We start from the raw sequence: 17,711 nt of genomic DNA, 5'->3' as shown, positions 1-17,711 counted from the left end.
ATCCTAAAAAAACTTCTTTTTTATAATCTGTTTGAAAAATATTGTCTTCATCTTCGTCATCTGATTCAATTAATTCAACTTTTGTTTTTCCCTTATCTAATGACCTAACTTTTAGTTGTAACTTATTTATTTCAATTTTAATCTTATTAATTTCTTCTTTTGTATTTTTAACTCCGCTTTGCAAATCTTGAATAGTCGATTGATTGTCTTTATTATCATCTATTGATTCCTTCTCTCTATATCTACTAATTATATCAGTGATATCATATCTTTGTTTAAATTTAGGTTTCTTTTCTTCAGCTAATTGTTCTTTTAATCTTATTAAATACTTATTTTAAATTTTTGGATCTTCAATGTGTTCAATCATTTCAAGCATAACTTCACTCTCTTTAGTAATTACATTGATACCTTTTGAACACTTGTCAGAAAAACAAATTCTTACTTCTTCATTACATGAATCTTTATCTTATGATTCCGATGATGAAGTTTTTTGAATTTCATTAATAATTTTTTCTTTTGTTTCAGAAGATGATTCTAATGATGATCCAACTTCTGATTCACTACTTATGATTAATGATATCATTTTTCCTTTGAGTTTATCACAACAATTTAATTCTTTTATTTCTTGTTTCACCCTACAATCTTTTGCATAGTGTCCTCTTTTTCTACACTTATAACAAGTTTTTTCTTTTTTATCCTTATATTCCTTTTTCCCTTTTGAATGCTTAGAATAACTTGAATAATTTTTCTTTTTCTTTTTGTAATAATCTATGTCATAATTTTTATAGTATCTTTTAGATGATTTCTTATGAAATTTTTTATGATGCCTATGTCTTTTTGATGGAGCTTGGATTTTTTCATACCTGTATTGAGTACAAAAATCTCTTAATTCACCTTTATTTCTTTTGAATTCACTTTTCATTTGAGATTGTATTTTTAACTCATTACAAAGTTTTAACCCTTCATGATTTATAACATTAATAATTTGTCCATACGTAATTGCTTGGTAATTTGTTCCTAATGTGTCTTTAATCCTATCTTAAACTCTATGTGCAAATAATTTTGGTAATCCTCCTATGAATTTTTCTTTCCAAAATCTACTTTTTCCATCTGATCTACCTAAAACTTTTGCAAGAAATATATCTTTATACCATGAAAAATATGATAATTTTGGACAAGTTAAATTGACTACTATGATACTATTCTTTTCTGCCATATTATCCGATTCTCCTACGAAAGCTTTTAGTATTGCCCAAAGTAATACTAAAACATCATCACTAACTTGAGTTTGTTGACCATTTTCTTCTTTAATTTTGACTGCTCCAAAAATTCCATCTTTTTCTTTTTGAGTAAGATAATTATCCCACCAAAATCTTAATGATCCATTAAATCCTTGAACTAGCAATCCAGCTATTGTAGCTTCTCCAGTTATTTCATTATTAAATTTGTAGGCAATAGCTGCCAAGGTCATTTGTTGTACTAACCTAATAACTTGATATTCAGTGAAACCATCAAGATTCCACTCATGTAAAGAGCTTCCACTAAAACTTCTTTCTTTTTTTATAGGTTCATCTTCAAATAATAAGCTTGGAAATGTTGGGCTTTTGTAATAAGTTCTAACACTTTAATTTTTCAAAGAATTATTGTTTATTTTATTAATTTCAAAATCACTTTCTTCTCTAAAGCTCCTTTCCAAGTTATGAATAACTTCTTCTTTTGTTAGGGTATTTATATTATTTTTCTTAATAAGTTCTTCAATTTTTCTTATAATTTGATCTTCTTTAGATTCAAAGTTAAATTTAATATCGGTCATTAAGAAAGGTTTGAACAAAGGTTCTTATTTTTTAACTTTACTTGATTTTCCTTTTTCAAATGTACTATTGATCTTAACTTCTAACATTCCTTCTAAAATATTTTCAATTCTTGTTGATTGGTTTGCAATTGATTGAAGCATTTGATTTGCATAATTATTTTGACTAACTAATTGATCAAAATCATTATTAATATTTTTAACTTCTTTGAAGGGTGATGCAATTACTTCTGTTCCCCTATATGCAATTTTGAAAGAATCTTTTGGTGGATGTGTTGAAGATATGTGATTATTATCTAATAACTTCCATTTATTATTATGAATAACATTTATAGTTTGTCTATCTTTTAAATATTTGAAAAATAAAATGTCTTTCTAAGTTTTTGGCATTTCTTCTAACCATTCTTCTCTTATTTTTTCTCTTTCTTTTTTATTATATTTCTCAAAAAATTTATCTCGATTCTTTTGATTAAGTTTATGTTTATAATCTTCCCTTACAACTTCCATATTTGGTATTAGAGTCAGGACTATTTGCATCCTTTAATTCACTTAAGCGTTGGTTAGCCAGTGAAAATCTGATGGTCAGCCCGTTGATCCAGGAGAGCGTGTAAGGGTTGTCCCGATTAAGAGTCTTAGAGTTGCAAAATAAGAAAATTTAAGAATAAGTATGGATAGATTGGTTTGAAATATTAAAACTTCAGGAAAGTTTTTTAAGGAAGTTGATATGAAACAAATTGAGTCTTCATTAAACAAAAGAACAGACAAAAAGGAAATTCAAATTTCATTAGGCAAAATTGAAAAAAAGATTAGCAAATTTGAATGGAATAGTTTTACCAAAGCAAGATCCAAAAGAGATTTGGAAGATGACTAAATCAGAAGCTCAAATAATTATGGAAAAGGGATCATTAGAAGTCAATAAATAATACTTAGTTAAAATTGTTAATAAGTTAGTTTTCTTAGTTACGAATGAAGTTAGGCAGCAAAAGAGATTACTAAATTTAGAAAATTTAGAAGTCTTTAGGTCAAAATACAATAGAATTCATATAGAAATGGTCCAAGTAGGACTGTTTCCTTTAACAAGAGTCAATCTTAACAAACCAGTCTGCATCCTAGACATCACGAATTTAATGATTCGTTATTAGGAATGTTGCAATCCAATATAGCAGAAGGTTTAATTTATTTTGAATGTTATCCAAATATTATGACAAATTTGCATGATGAGTCAATTGAAAAAGTTATTAACATTAGATATCCAAACATAAAATTATAATATGAATTCAAGATCTTCCAATTTAGAAATGATTTACAGAAGTTACTACCAAGTCACAATTTCAACTGTTTTTCCAAATGCAATTAAAGAAAGTCTAAAAGGTGAAACTCTTTTACTTCAAGCTAATTATGAAATGACCTCATTAGTATCTCAACTAAATAAACTTCTTTGACATGAGATTCAAATTCAAGGAGAACGAGAATTTGACAATTTAAATGAAAATAATAAAGAAAAAAAATTAGAAGTGTTCAAAATACTAGGACCACAAGTATTATTCAAGATCAAACTGGAAATGTCAAAATAAATTTTCAATCACTATTCACAAGAAGTAGAAGTGTAGGGCAACCAAGTTCAAGGATAATAGAAGACTTAGTAAGAAAAAGTATTTCGAGTGTTTATACAGAACCTAATAAGTATTATAAACCTAAAGGAATCAATTTTGAACCAAAATTCCTCAAGGTTATTATTGAGTGACTTTCTATGTATGTGTGCAATTTTAAAATTTACGGATTTATACACATGTACAATATTTAAATATTGATTTTATGATTTTAAAAATATATTTGAAAAATCTTAATTTTCTGAAAAAATAGGCCCGAGCATTTTTTTACTATAATATACTTTTATGCTTGCTTATATGTTTTGAAAATGAAAAAAAAAATTATGTCTAGTTTTTTTAAAAATGAATTAAAAATTATGCTTTTAGAAAAAAAAAAACATATGGAAATAAAAAATTTAAGTGAGGGACTTGAGTTAGATCAAACTTTCCCAATTCTTTAGTTTTTATTTTAAAGTTTTTAAAATAAAATTGAAAATTGAAAATTTAATTTTAATTATAAAAATAACAAATATATTTAAATGTTAACAAAAAAAATAAAACTTGACATGTCATTTTAAAAGATATAATTTGTTTTTTTTTTTTTAAAAATATAGAAACATACATACATATATATATATATATATAATATTTATCACATTTAATTTTTAAACAAAGTTTCATCATATTTTATTTCATTTTAATATAATTTAAATTAAAATACATGTCTTAAATAAAATGCGAATTCTCTTTCAAATTTTCATTCAAAAAATATATATTTAAATTTTTTTATTAATTCTATAAAATAAAAAATTTCAATTTTAACTTTTTAACAAATGAATTTAAAATCAAAAGAGCTTATAAATGCATCAATTGAAGAATAGTATAAACCTTAATTTAGTCAAAACGACAAAACATCATAAAAAAAAAAACATGCTGGAGATCACACTTTCAACCATGTTTTGAAATATTGTGTTAACAAAATGGCCCTCGGAATATTACATTGCCATGGAGAGGAAAAATTTGTGGACACATTTGCCCATGCTCTTTTTGCCCTCCGGACAAAAAGGCCCCTCGTGTTGTTGAATATGATCGAACCCCGATCCCATCTGTCATCCGAAACTCCCTCAGTCCTCGCAACAAGCCCTAGGTTCTTACAGCAACGTTACCTGTCGCCGTGGACCGGAGGAGGACGACCTCCGACGACCTTCCGCCGACGAATAGGAAATACGAAGAGGTACGAAGGGTGAGTCTTTTTTGATCTGTTTCTGCTTCCTTCAATTTTGATTTTAATCCTTTTCGTCTTCTTTGTTGCTTCGGTTCATATGCTGTAATTTTTCGGTTTTAATGCAACTATCATTGGCTTGTGTTTTAGTTTGAATTTGAATTCAGCCGTTTTGATGAAAAGATTAGCGAACTTCAATTGTAGCTCAACGTTTATGGGTGCTACATTTGACATGGATATCGTGGATTCTTGCTCGTATTGTTGTGTAATTTTTTCTTTCTTCTTGTTTTCGTATACCATTCCTTTGCTGGAATGAATCCATTACCGATCAAAAGGAAAATAAGATCTCGATCATTACCTTCTTTGAAATGCTTTAAGTGACACTGTTCTTATTTGCAGAAACAATTGCTTATGTTTCACATGCTTAAGTCGAACTTTTTGGAGGTCTTCTGATTAATGAACTATTGTTTCTGTTCTCTTCAGATTTTAAAAGTCCACTGTAAATTACTATCAGAAAAAAAAAATCCACTATAAATATTTATTGGTTTTTGATTAACAATTTTTGTAGCTTTAGAATCTCCTAAAAATGGTGAAAATAAAAATAAGTATTTACATGTTTTGACCTTTTTATATAAATATTCTTGTTTTCTCTTTGTTGTCATTAATCCAGGCGAAGCAGGAAAAGCCTGCCATGGTAACAGGAAAATCTGAAAGAAATCTGCAGAATTCAACACAAAACTGAACAAACAATACAAGAGGAGTTTTAACTCTTAACCCTGCAATTTGCACGCCTTTGTTTTCTAGTCCATCGTGCAGGATAACACCAGGTCTGTTCTTTATGTTGCATTTTTTCACAACCTAAGAAAAAAGGTGTGAGCCTGAACCTCTGTACTATGCTGGAAATGAATCACTTGCTCATAATTGTCAATGAATGATTTGGATTGTGAATCAAAATGTCAGTTTTGTAAATTGAGAATTGAATTGAATCATACAATTCAAGGCAAATACTAAAGATCAGTTGTACATTACAAGCATGCATATTCACAAAATGATAAAATTTATGTATTATTCTGATTAATAATTGAATTTTGAATATTGAATGATTATGTGCCCCAAGATTCATGCATACTTAGCTATGCATGATTGATAATTAAAAAGTATATTATTTATTAGAAAGTTAATGTAGTGAAAAATAATTTACCTTTTGAATATCAAAGTTTAAAAAAGTAAAAAAAAATTCTCATTCTTTTGAAAATAAGAGTTTTAAATGATCCCCATGTCTTAATACTTCTATCTTCCAAATATATCATTCTCGAGGAGAATGCAACAAACGAAGACTTTATGCAATTTTCAAACTCTTTAGAAAAATTATAGAAACCATAAATATAAACGAGACATGAAAATAGATGGATTTAACTATATAGGTTATTGGAGGGCTTTCTTATATTACAAAATGGTGAAATTTTGGGCTTTTAAATAATTTGTTTAGACTAGGAATCAATTGGATTTGTTGGATTTGGGTTGAACCTGATTGTTTATTGAAGTATGATTCTTAAATTCAAATTTTGGATTGTGAGATTTGATTTGAGATTCTTATGTACTTCAATTCACCTACTATATCCAAATTGGTAGACCATTGAGTTGAATTGAATTGTGCAATTTGAACAGAGAATCGAACAGTTTTGATGATACTGGTGCGACTCATTCCAGCTACTGAAAGTCCTATAAAGGTATGTGTTTCAGTGTTGTGCACTACTAAATTAGACCAGTGCTGAGTGCTAGTATGTCTGTTTTGAAGGTTGTGGTCTTTATCCAGCATCCTGAATATAGCTATCTTGAATCAATGAGTGATTATTAATTTTTTTGATCCAGTTTTATTGTTTGTTCAGGCCTTGCGTGGTTAATGTTGCACTTATCATAAACTGACTTGATATGATATTCTTGGGAATCCATTGACTATATGATTGAGGCATTGAGCATGCACTTGTGGTTTGATGGCATTGGGGAGGCTAGGCTGCCAGGGTTCGGCTATACCCCTCCTTCCCTTCCCCTCTTGTGGGGGAATGGTGCTTGCTTGTGTTGGGTGTCAGGTCGTGCATAGCCTTAAAAAAAAGGAAAAAAGAAAGACAGTTGCTGAGAAAATTAGTAAAATGATATGAAAGCAAGTTAGTGTATAGTATTCATTTGAGCTAAATCCAGTTTGGCTAATAATAGCAGGTGCACTAGTTTGACATGGATGTGAGACCACTTTTTATGATATTTCAACTTTCTAATGAAATTGAAAAGACTAGAGAAGTGTGCATGTTTCAACCCTTAACGTATTTTTATCTGTTTATACGTCGAATATGTTTTGTATAAATTTAAGCCCACTAGAAGGGCTCTTAAATATGGTTTTTTTTTTTTTAAATATTTTTTGTTATATTTGACCTGTGATAGCTACTGATGCATCTTTTCTTGTACTCTAAATTTTTAGGTGATGATGGTCCATGTCTTTATGAGACATTGATTGATGGATCTTGAAGGAAAGAAGTTTGGAAGAGGTAACATGTTTAGAATGTGTGCATCTTACTTGTTCATTTATTTCTATTGCACCTACTTGGCGGAATTTAGATTAATTACTTTTCTAAGGCATGCACATGTGCAGAAAAGGCTATTTGGTGGAGCTGGACCATTCTTATGTGATGTTATGGCACTTTTAATACTCATACATCTCAGGAGTTGTTATTTTTGTGCATGGCACTAATTATTTAAGACTTTGAAAGGCCCTTCAAAATTGTGTTCCCTACACTATTTCCTTCACCTATGTATGGTTTTTTCTATTGTCAGGGCCTTTGTTGATCATTGGTCCTTAGCAGAGTAACATCAATTATTTATTGTAGGTTAGAAGGCCTAATAAAGGGCTAAGAGGCTATGTAATTGTGCTCCTTTTGCTGTGGTTTTGTTCATTTCTTTTAAGACGAATGGTCAAATTTTGGGAGTTAATTTTCTGCTCTTGCATTTGTTTTCAGAGAGAATTGTTTTTCTTGTTTCCATATTGGCTCATGCTTCTAGAGCTTTCTAGGGAGTGTATTTCACATTTTTAGCATCCTTGGAAAGCTTGCTGGGCTGTGTACTTTTTTTTTTTTCATCTATTATTTAATATTTTAAATTCCCCATTTTTTTGACCAGCCAAAATTGTGGGGACAGTTTGATCCCAAAATAAAAATGCCCATAAGAATGTAAGATACTAAGTGGGGCAACAATTGGATTCTTATGTTTTGTGAAAATCCTTTATTCCCTGGAATGTGATATTACCACCATAACCTATAAACAAACATGGGAATAGGATGTCATAGGCATCACATTGCCAAGTATCCCGAAGGATCCTGTGAACCAAACAACACTTAACAGAATCATCTTCAGCAACCTATCCAGAAGAAAAATCATAGTGATGCTAGGACCTTTAGCAATCTGCTATCCAGAAGAAAAACCATACTGATGCTAGGACCTGGAGCTTTATCTTTTTGCTTTAGCCTGTACGCATCATACTTGATAATGGGACACCAATTTAACCACTTAAGCATTGGTTTGGTTGAGACTTGATTTGTATACAGCTCAATATAAAATCTTCTGATGTTGTTTGCAGTTGATCATGGGTATTGAAGTCATCTCTAGAATCTAACTCCAACTCTCTAATGAAATTCTTCCTCCTACCCTTAGCAACTCTCTAGCACAAATGAATCGCCCTTTCCTTCTTGGTCCATCTCACACAAGATTTATGCTGCTAGATAATGTCCTCTTTCGCTTGAAACCTCTTTCAAATAATTTTGGTTTAGCTCTCTCAGATTTCACTGCCTATTCAAAGAACTCTTCTCTAGCCTATTAATATATTGCTGTTACTTGTATAATTCCCCTTTTCCTCTCCTTAAGATCGCAAAACCTCCTTCCAAATTTTAATAATACCCTTTATAAACTTATTCACAGATTTGAAGCCTCATTACAAACTTCAACGTATTCACAAATTTGAAACTCTCCCTTCCTTGCACAAGGCGTGTCTATATATTCTGTACCTTTTTGCCTCCCCGTCATTTTAATGACATCAATAAGCATGGGTAATTGTGAATGATGGTTAAGCCAATTCTGGATAGGGTATATGATGTAATAACTTTTATTTCACTTCTATTTGGTGGTTTCCGTTAATATGTCAAGTTTTTTTTGAATAAATTGAAGGAGGAAAATGTTCTTTGTTGAAATGTATTTCACTATACTTGCTTCTGCATAAAACCCCTGATTGCAGTTTTTTGGTGTAATGATGCATGCATCTTTTTTATACAAGTCAATCTCCCTCTGCATTCAGAATGCATTGTTTTCTCTATAAGCTATTTCCATTGCCACCTTGCCTCCTTGCCTCGGAGTGCCTTCCAACATGAACATAATAAGAGGATTGGATTGTGTTAAAGCTTGATATACATTGTTGGCCCACAAGCTAGCAACTTAAGCTTTTAGGTAAAGTGGTAATTAACATGGTATCAGAGCTAGTTACGAGGAGGTCCTGGGTTCTAGTCTTGTTGCCCGCTTATTGTGTGGTGTTTAAAAAAATATTGTATTTCCTGTAATGGGTGTTATCTGTCATGGGGTTGTCTCTCCACTTGTTGTCGGGCTGCACCTGTGGGGGAGTGTTAAAGCTTGATATATATTGTTGGCCCACCAACAACTTACAGCTTAACCTTTTAGGTAAGGTGGTAATCTAACAGATTGAAGTCAATAATATCATATCTCTGCAGACCACCAACATGGCATGGTCTATCTGGCGAGTGATAAAGACTGGCAACAGAAACTGCTTTATTATTCGTTATCATCATCATCATCTTCTTGATTAAAATTAAACCGTCATCTCTTGTCTTAACAATGATGCAAAATATATTCAAATAATGAGGAGAAAGTCAATTTTTTTTTAACCTTGCAGTTAAAAAAGAAACTTAAAGACCCTTTTGAACATCTGCAAATATGTTTCCATCACTAGAGTAAGACAATCTCCAATCATTGATCACAGCTGACTAAACAATTTCATCTGTATTGTATCTTATACCAAAAAACCAAGACTTGTGTTTATTGCATATTTGTCCAATCACTAAAGCTAGATAATGGTTGACTTGAAGTTAGTATACCAGGACTGACTTGCCATAATTGCAATCCATGTTTTTCATTGAGGATATTTTCCAGCTATATTTTGACATTAAACATTTGCCAACATAGGTTAGAGGTTGAGTCTTAAAACTTTTTGAAGCAAGAAAGAAATTAGAAACCAATTTGGAAGGAAATGATTGTTTTACCTTAAAAAATGCTATAACTTTAATCATCCCAGGTCCTTCCATAGATGAATTTAAGTTGGTATTGTTCTTTAGATTCTAAAATTGGTATGCCCATAACAAAAAAAATTGGATTTTGAACTTCTAAAATAGATAAAGGAAGGTGGGGGATTGTTAAAATGAGTCTCAGAAGCATTTCAAGACCCATGCAGTTACTCTTTATTAATAATGGTATTGAGTGATAATGTGACATATTCTTGGCATATGTTTTGATATTCCTATATCATGCAATATACCTTTAATACCTCAAATTTTTAGTCGACTGGTGTATCAGTGTGGGAAACACGTCATTGGCCCGTTGAGTTCGGTTTCCAGTTTTTTTTTTTTTTTTTTCATCCTCTACATTTTCATTGCAATATCAATTAGAGTCATGCTTATATTTAATCATTCAGGGCCAAGGGAACTAACTGGTGCCGTGGATCTTATAAACCATTACAAGTTGCTGCCTCACCATGAGTTTTTCTGCAAGAAATCACTTCCTTTGTCAATTTCAGACACACACTATCTTCACAATGTAGTGGGTGATACGGAAATCAGGAAAGGGGAGGGAATGCAATTGGATCAGCTTATTGAGAATACTTCCTATTCAAGAGATTCAAATGCACGAATACAGCCGTTTGACCTAGACATTCTAAGCGAAGCTTTTCAACTGAGAGAGACAACACCTGTTGATCTGCCTCCTGTAAGAAAATCTATTGCCCCCAGTTTTATTTCTGATTTTGCTGTCTTGATTTAGTCGCTTATTGATGATAGTTCCTCCTTTGTATCTTGGGTTCAAAAGTTAAGGTTCCAAACATTGGTCATGTTTGCTTGTCATTGTTGATTCGACCATACATTCTACCAAGCAGGGAGGCATTGATCCACTTGTCTCATTTTCTTTAGGCAGAGAAAGGGGTTCCCACCATTTCAGGAAAATCTAGAAGTGAGTCCAAAGACAAGGAGAGGAAGCACAAAAAGCACAGGGACAAAGATAAAGAGAAGGATAAGGAACATAAGAAGCACAGACACCGTCATAAAGATCGAAGTAGAGATAAGGACAAGGAGAAAAAAAAGGATAGAAGTGGGCATCATGATTCTGGTGCTGATCACTCAAAGAAACACCACGAAAAGGTTTGGACTTCACTATGCTTTTTCAGCTGTGTTGCTGCCTGAGCAACCAGCTAACTTCCACATGGACAGCATGTTGATGACCGACCTGTATGAGTCTATTATTAATACATATTTTGTTTTGGTTTTGGCTTGTCCAGTGGACAGCAGTTAATGCATAGATTTTCCATTGCCCTGGAGTGTGAATTGGGTTTGTGCCGAGGCGTAACTATTGTTTTTTATTTATATCTGATCCCAAGATAGCCTTTTGTGAGAAGCTATTGATCAAACATAATGTGTCACACGTGTTTGTGGGTAAAATTTTTTGAACTCTTGCCAATAATTCTCTCATACAACTCTTTAATTTTTCCCAGAAGAGGAAGCATGGCGGTGATGAAGATCTTAGTGACATGCACAGACACAAGAAAAGTAAGGTAACATAGAAACAACTAAAATTTGTCAATGGCATTAGTTTATGCAATTTGGTGTCGGTCCAGGCCTAGTGCTGATCTTGTGACATTCTGTGTTCATGGTTGCCATTTTTACATTTTAACTTTCTTTTATTTTATTCCTCAATCATGAAATTTGATTTCTATTCTATTGTTGCAGCATAAGAGCTCAAAGATTGACGAGATGGGTGCCATAAAGGTAGCAGGCTGAAAATTGGAATGTAGTCTAGTTTATTTGTTGTCTTCAGATCATTGCTGTGGAAAATTTGGAAGGGGATTTCACTTAGTGTTGTACAATTTCTTGAGGTACAAACAACCATAACTTGCTATTCTAGCTAATATTCGTTCTTCTTTCTTGTATAATTTTTTGCTATAATCTGTTGAATTTTCAGTGGGGTGGACCTATAGGAAAACACTGTGTAGACTTGCACTGGTTGAAGGCCTCCATGTAGTTTCAGTTTGAGGATTAACATGTCCAAAAGAAGTTTAGCTGCTATTAATTTTAGTCTGGAGGTGCTGTTGGATGATGATACTAATTTTAGCTTGAATTCTGATTAGGGGTTTCATTATGTGGCAATCCTTGTTCATATAGCTGTATAGGATCCTGTAATTGTTCTAATGATGCTGCTAATTTTAGTTTGAATTCTGATTATGGGTTCCATTATGTGGTAATCCTTGTTTGATAACTGTGTAGGATCCTGTAGTTAAAAATTTTCTTAGCATCTTAATAGTTAGAAGGGTGTTTCTTCTTTTTTGGGGGTTGTGCTTCTATAATCCAGCTTTCTTGCTATTGTTCCTCATTTCTTTGGGTGACAGATTGGTTGGAGAAAAATTGATGAGAGATTTCCTTTGGCACAGTGTGGGGAATGAGGGTGATAATTTGCTTGGTTGGAAAGCATGTATGGGTCTAAATTTTCGGTGAGATTCAGGTCTTGGCAAATTCTTGTCCAAGAACATTGCTCCTGTGGGAAGTGGTTATAATGATTTTCCTTGGAAACAAACTCCCTTTGGCTAAAGTAATAAAGACTTTACTCCAGAGATGGTGCTATGCTAGCGTTGCTAGGAGTTTGGAAAGAGATGATCTATAGAGGGTCATGGTTGCTAAGTTTCCACTCGAGGGGTGGGGGTTTTTAGGGTTTGGATTTGTAGGCAATAAATCACTCTTATGATGAGGAGTTTGGCTGTCCATTTTGAAGGAGTGGGCTTCCTTGGCTTATGTGGTTTCATTAGAGTATGATGCCCCTTCCAGAGCTGCCTTTTTTTTTTTTCTGCTCAGCCTGGGCAGTGGCTTGTATCTTGATGGCTGATAATTTGGAAAGCTAGAGGTCCATCAAGGACGTGGCAAACCTTTGTTTGGTTGGTAATCCTTAATATAGTAGGTTAACACCATCATCCTATTGTAGGTTAACACAACAAATTTTCTTTTCTTTTCCTTTTTTTTTTTTTTTTTCTTTCAAGAGGTTGTGTTGTGTTTCTATCCTTTTCTAAATATGCTTATTCTTATGTTAAAAATAAATTACAATAATATTAAAGCATTTGGATGAGTATTCAAATTAATACAGCACAGAGCTAGATCTTCTCAATTTTACTGTAGCAATAACAGATAAGTCTAAAAAAAATGCTTCTTGCGTCTACAGGAAAGAGTCAATAAGGTAAGAATCACATTATCTGGTCTTTTGACAGTAAGTTCCCTTTTTGGAAATTTGCTCAGTTGGATCGGTGGTCAGTGAGGGTAAAGTTATTACAAGGATCACTTTTCTTCCTAGAAAAAAGTTAGGACCGTACTTATTTTGTGTGGGCAGTGGAGGTAGGTGCCCCTATTGCACCAGAAGATGATTAGCTTGATGGGGTGTGTTTTGCTATTTCTTCCTTTCAATCTTGTCAAAATTGTTATGCTTTTGAATTACTTGAAGAAGACAAAGAAAGTTAGAGGGGTGTTTTGCCTATAAATATTAGAAACTTCCCACCATTGAAATTCACCTGTCTTTAACACGGTAAAACCATGCCAAATTGTTTGTCTCCGATAAACCCCGAGATGATGCATAGTTTGGTAATCGTATTTTTTTTGAGTTACATGATCAACATGTTCATATTCTGGCTCATAGTTTATGAGGGTTGGTGATTATTTATTTATTTATTATTATTTTTTGAGTGTGTGTGCTTAGGTGTGAATGTGGGTACAGGGAAGCAGGGAGATGTTTAAGCGTCGAATGTAAGATGCATCTAGAAAGTGTCTATTATAATATTGACAAAAACATGGACTATAAAATACAATCTAGCATATATCTTATAGTATTTTAAAAAATATATTTTTGACTTGTAAACTAAATTTCATAAATAGCTGTAAACTGGCAATCTGACACAGTTGCTTTGAAGACAGTTTTTCACAAAAAATTCCAAAGAAGTTGCAGAATTACATTGTAATTCCATATATATATATATATATAATCCAAGACTGACATTCTTAAAATGTACTACTACCGAAAGTAAATTGAGGTTAATAATGAGGGGTTTGAGGAGAGTGAAGCTTTATTATGACAGGAGCAAAATCTGTCATGATCATACTGAGGCTTTGTGAATAGATTCTACATGAAAACTGCCAAATTGAGGTTCCAAAGTGCTAGCGTCACTTAGTAGTGGAAGTTGCTGTAACTAACTTCCAGGTTTTAGAATTTGTGAGTGGTTGGTGGTTCGTTCAATGTAAAACATTGGCATCATGTGAGGGCTGATTTACTCTATCTAAATTGCACAAGTATAGGAGAATGGCCAAAAGGAATGATACTACCCCTCTTCCCTGGCAGGGAAAAAGAGTGGAGTGTGGATGGAGATTCTAAGAGAACATGAATCATAATGATCTAATAGAATACTCCATCCCACATGATGCAAGTTGGTGAAAACTTGTGCGTGGCCCCAAATTGCCATGCTGTGGCAGATAATGTGTTTTTTCCCCCCTCCTTCATAAGGTTGGAGCATGCCTCGAGGAAGCTTGAGCTGATGTTACAAACCTGTTAAGTGGTTGAATCCAAACCATTGTTTTAAGGGGAAAAAAAACCATATTAATGACTAACAGGAAAAATTGGGAATATCCTTTGAAAAAATATGTATTGGGTGAAAATAATATTTGGACAGTCATCCAAAGTATAAGCAAGGTGTTCCTGAACTTGTGTTGTATGTGCAGGAGTGCTGAAGATCATCTGTCCTAATATTGTAGTATGGTGAGGGAGTTATGATCTTTATTCTTATTTTGTTTTTGGCTTCTCTTAGTGGTGTCTAGACCCCTTCAGGATGCTAATGTATCTGCTTACTGTTGACATGGGATGTCAAGTCCAATAACCTTAGTTGGGAGTAGTGCCCCGCTTTGCCTCATGGTGCATTCAGAAAGGAAAAACAGTTGAAGGATTAGAGCTCTGAAAGCATTAACAATTTCTGAGGCTGTTATGTTGTGGTTGGAGAGTTGGAGTGGAATTTCTGAATCTGTTTCTCATAATTTCCTTCTGTACAACCTGTTGGATTTTTTCAATTATGGATCAGATTATAACAAAAGCATCTTACTTAAGCTCAAATGTGCAACCCTTCCTATGTTTTCCTTGTTAGGTATTGTTTTTGTTATTTTTGTTTGCTTGGAGGATGCCCCTCTCTCTTTTTTATCTGTTTCTTCTCCTAATAATTTTTTTTTGTCAAAAAAGAAAATGTAACCCTTATTGTAATAAATCAGTCTTTCTATGTAATTAAATTGTTTCTGTGCAATTCTAGGACTTGGAATGAAAACAGTGAGTAAATGGCCTTGATGAGTAGAGAAATGAGTCACCATCTCCTCGGTTCACTGCTTTTTGTGTATTTGCATGCATAAATGTGCTTACAAGCTGCAACTCTAGATGTATTTTGTGGGAGCTTTACTGTTGATTTTGCTAGGATATGTTAGCCATATCAGGTGGGCACAATGACTTGTGTTGTGGGAAGCTCAGCTCTTCTTTTCCATCGGCTTATCATATCCTTCCCTGTTGTATTTTGTGGGAGCTTTACTGTTGATTTGCTAGGATATGTTAGCCATATCAGGTGGGCACAATGACTTGTGTTGTGGGAAGCTCAGCTCTTCTTTTCCATCGGCTGATCATATCCTTCCCTGTTGTGTACCTATTTCAGCTTATTTTTCTTAGATGTCAAATTCTGGATGGGGTATAATGCCATCTTTCTAGTTCATTGACTAGCAAAGTTAGTACTGCCATAGAATTGTTATCATTGTCGTTGTTACCGTTACTTCTGATATTTTTATTTAAAATGGGGATCTACAGTTCTCTATATATTAGAGTTATTCCTTAGGCTCCCTATACAGTTTTGTTAATGGTGGAATAAACCAATAAAAATGCAAACAATGCATGCTATTGTTTGCGAAGACACTTGTGTTGCTTAACGATTTTTTCCTCTGCGCAGTGGTATCTGAAACTTGACTAAAGATTGCTGAGGTGGTGAATTCGCTCCATGAATATTTGGATGCAAGGTACAATTTGCTGAAAATGGACTTCTTTGTACCATAAAGAGTGCCTTAATATTAATTCCAGTAACATGAGGAACTCTTCATCCTTCCTTTTTCCAGTTCTTTTTATAGTGCATGAATATCTCGTAATATTCTTCTTTTTTATTAGAATCCAAAGCTAAGTTCCATATTGGACTGAACTAGAGTTGCAGGTGTAGCTTGAAGAGCTTATGAAAGATGGAAATGTATTTTGATTCTTTCTTTTGGGTTCCTCTTAGCAATGATTTTAACATGTCCTTTAATTTTTGAAGGGAGAAGGTATTTTGTAAGGGTGAGGGTGAGGGTGAGGGTTAGGGTTAGGGTTAGGGTTAGGGTTATATTTATATGCTCACAAGAATGCCCACTTAATTATAATGATTTTTTACCTGTAAATATGTTAAAAAAGAAAGTTCATTCAAGGGGTTTTTGCCTGTTGCTAGTTCATTCTATTAGGAGGGCATGGTTTAATATTTTCCTTGCGTATGTTACAACCTTTGTGTTAATTTTTCCTCCCTGGCATTCGGTGAACAGGGATTGCAATGAGAACAAAGTGTATGTGGAAAACTGTATTTGAGTTTAAGTTCTACATAAATTCAAATTCAATGCTTTAACTTCATGGTTCCAAACATTAACGATAGGATTGATGTCAGGATGTTTGATTCTTAGTGAGTTTTCATATCTTGTTTGGTGTTAGGTTTTAACTAATGAAGCACATCAGAATGCCGAATCCAAACAGAAACAATGAATATTTATGTGTCCATCCTTTCTAGCACATTTGGCTTTATGGATTATGGGGTTCAAGTGGCATCATGCTGTGGGGAACGAACATAAAAAAAAATTAAAGCTTCTGAGGTCCTTAATACTTATTGAAGCCCTTCCAGGCTCCCCATTTTGTCCTTTTTTATTTGTCGACATCATAAAAAATTCTAGTAAATGCATGGTTCTACTGAAATCAACTTACTTTTGGGGGTTAATCATGGATTTAAATTTTGTTTTCTTGGGGAAAAAATGAGCAATTGCAAGAATTGTAGACAGAAATTTTACCTTCAAAAGAGAATTTGATTTCAATTTAAGTAAACAATGTTAATAAATTATAACAGTTATGAACAAATTCCTGAGTTTATAATATTGATTGTGAATGCTTGAAACCACAACAAAAACTGGTAGTTATTTTTTTCTGGTTTTATTATTTGTTTTAAGTTTATTTTTATTTTTTAAAGTTTTTAGAATTGAAAAAGTGGAAAATATTGCTGAGATTTAGTCAAAATGGTGACAATTTCAAATTTTCAGCAAAAAGTCTCGGTCATCTTCATAAAAAATTAATAGTCTGAAAAACTTAAGAGGATTGAAAATAGAGGATCAGATTGCCCAACCAATTTATGAAGATGGATTAGAAAAAGGTAATTTCCTTCCAACTCAATCTCTCAATAATTTCCTTTGTCTGTCAAGTGATGATAGGATCTCAGATTACAAAGAAATCTTATGGATGGTAAAAACCTTTTTAACAAATGGGTCAGTTTATTTTAAACATTATTCAGATTTTTAAGAAAGTAATTTGTCCAAAAATTCTTAGAGAATGTGAAACAAGGATTTCCAATCCCAGCATATTGGGCTTTGTCCTCTTTCATTAAAAATTGGGTTGCTATTTGTATCTAATATGAAGGCATTTATTATATCTTCTTGACAAGTGTCCT

General features: G+C 32.9%; 1 protein-coding gene across 5 annotated transcripts; it reads left to right on the top strand.

The window, feature by feature from the left end:
* Positions 1 to 4,486: 4,486 nt before the first annotated feature.
* Positions 4,487 to 16,235, top strand: LOC131158034 (mediator of RNA polymerase II transcription subunit 19a-like). 5 transcript variants are annotated; one of them, XR_009137388.1, is made up of 9 exons: positions 4,487 to 4,642; positions 5,292 to 5,448; positions 6,290 to 6,351; positions 7,095 to 7,161; positions 10,362 to 10,651; positions 10,852 to 11,079; positions 11,430 to 11,489; positions 11,665 to 11,810; positions 15,936 to 16,235. XR_009137388.1 is itself a non-coding variant. In XM_058112585.1 (7 exons), exons 3-7 carry the CDS (start codon positions 7,131 to 7,133, stop codon positions 11,713 to 11,715), a joined length of 660 nt encoding a protein of 219 aa, XP_057968568.1. In that variant the 5' UTR covers positions 4,514 to 4,642; positions 6,290 to 6,351; positions 7,095 to 7,130; the 3' UTR covers positions 11,716 to 16,235. The 5 variants fall into 5 exon arrangements, 1 of the variants encoding a protein (XP_057968568.1); XR_009137390.1 differs by having other exon boundaries at positions 4,491 to 4,633; XR_009137391.1 differs by having other exon boundaries at positions 4,503 to 4,642; positions 11,430 to 11,484.
* The last annotated feature ends 1,476 nt before the right edge of the window (positions 16,236 to 17,711 follow it).

Source organism: Malania oleifera, chromosome 6 (assembly GCF_029873635.1).
Source record: "Malania oleifera isolate guangnan ecotype guangnan chromosome 6, ASM2987363v1, whole genome shotgun sequence".
Taxonomy (NCBI): domain Eukaryota; kingdom Viridiplantae; phylum Streptophyta; class Magnoliopsida; order Santalales; family Ximeniaceae; genus Malania; species Malania oleifera.
This window is presented reverse-complemented; position numbering and strand designations above follow the sequence as displayed.

What these genes read in the sequence shown, in the direction of transcription:
- LOC131158034 (XM_058112585.1), top strand. Translation starts at nt 7,131, where the DNA reads ATGGATCTTGAAGGAAAGAAGTTTGGAAGAG. An exon ending in CAAAGAAACACCACGAAAAG is followed by an intron (nt 11,080 to 11,429) that starts GTTTGGACTTCA and finishes AATTTTTCCCAG; the next exon opens with AAGAGGAAGCATGGCGGTGA. An exon ending in ACAGACACAAGAAAAGTAAG is followed by an intron (nt 11,490 to 11,664) that starts GTAACATAGAAA and finishes CTATTGTTGCAG; the next exon opens with CATAAGAGCTCAAAGATTGA.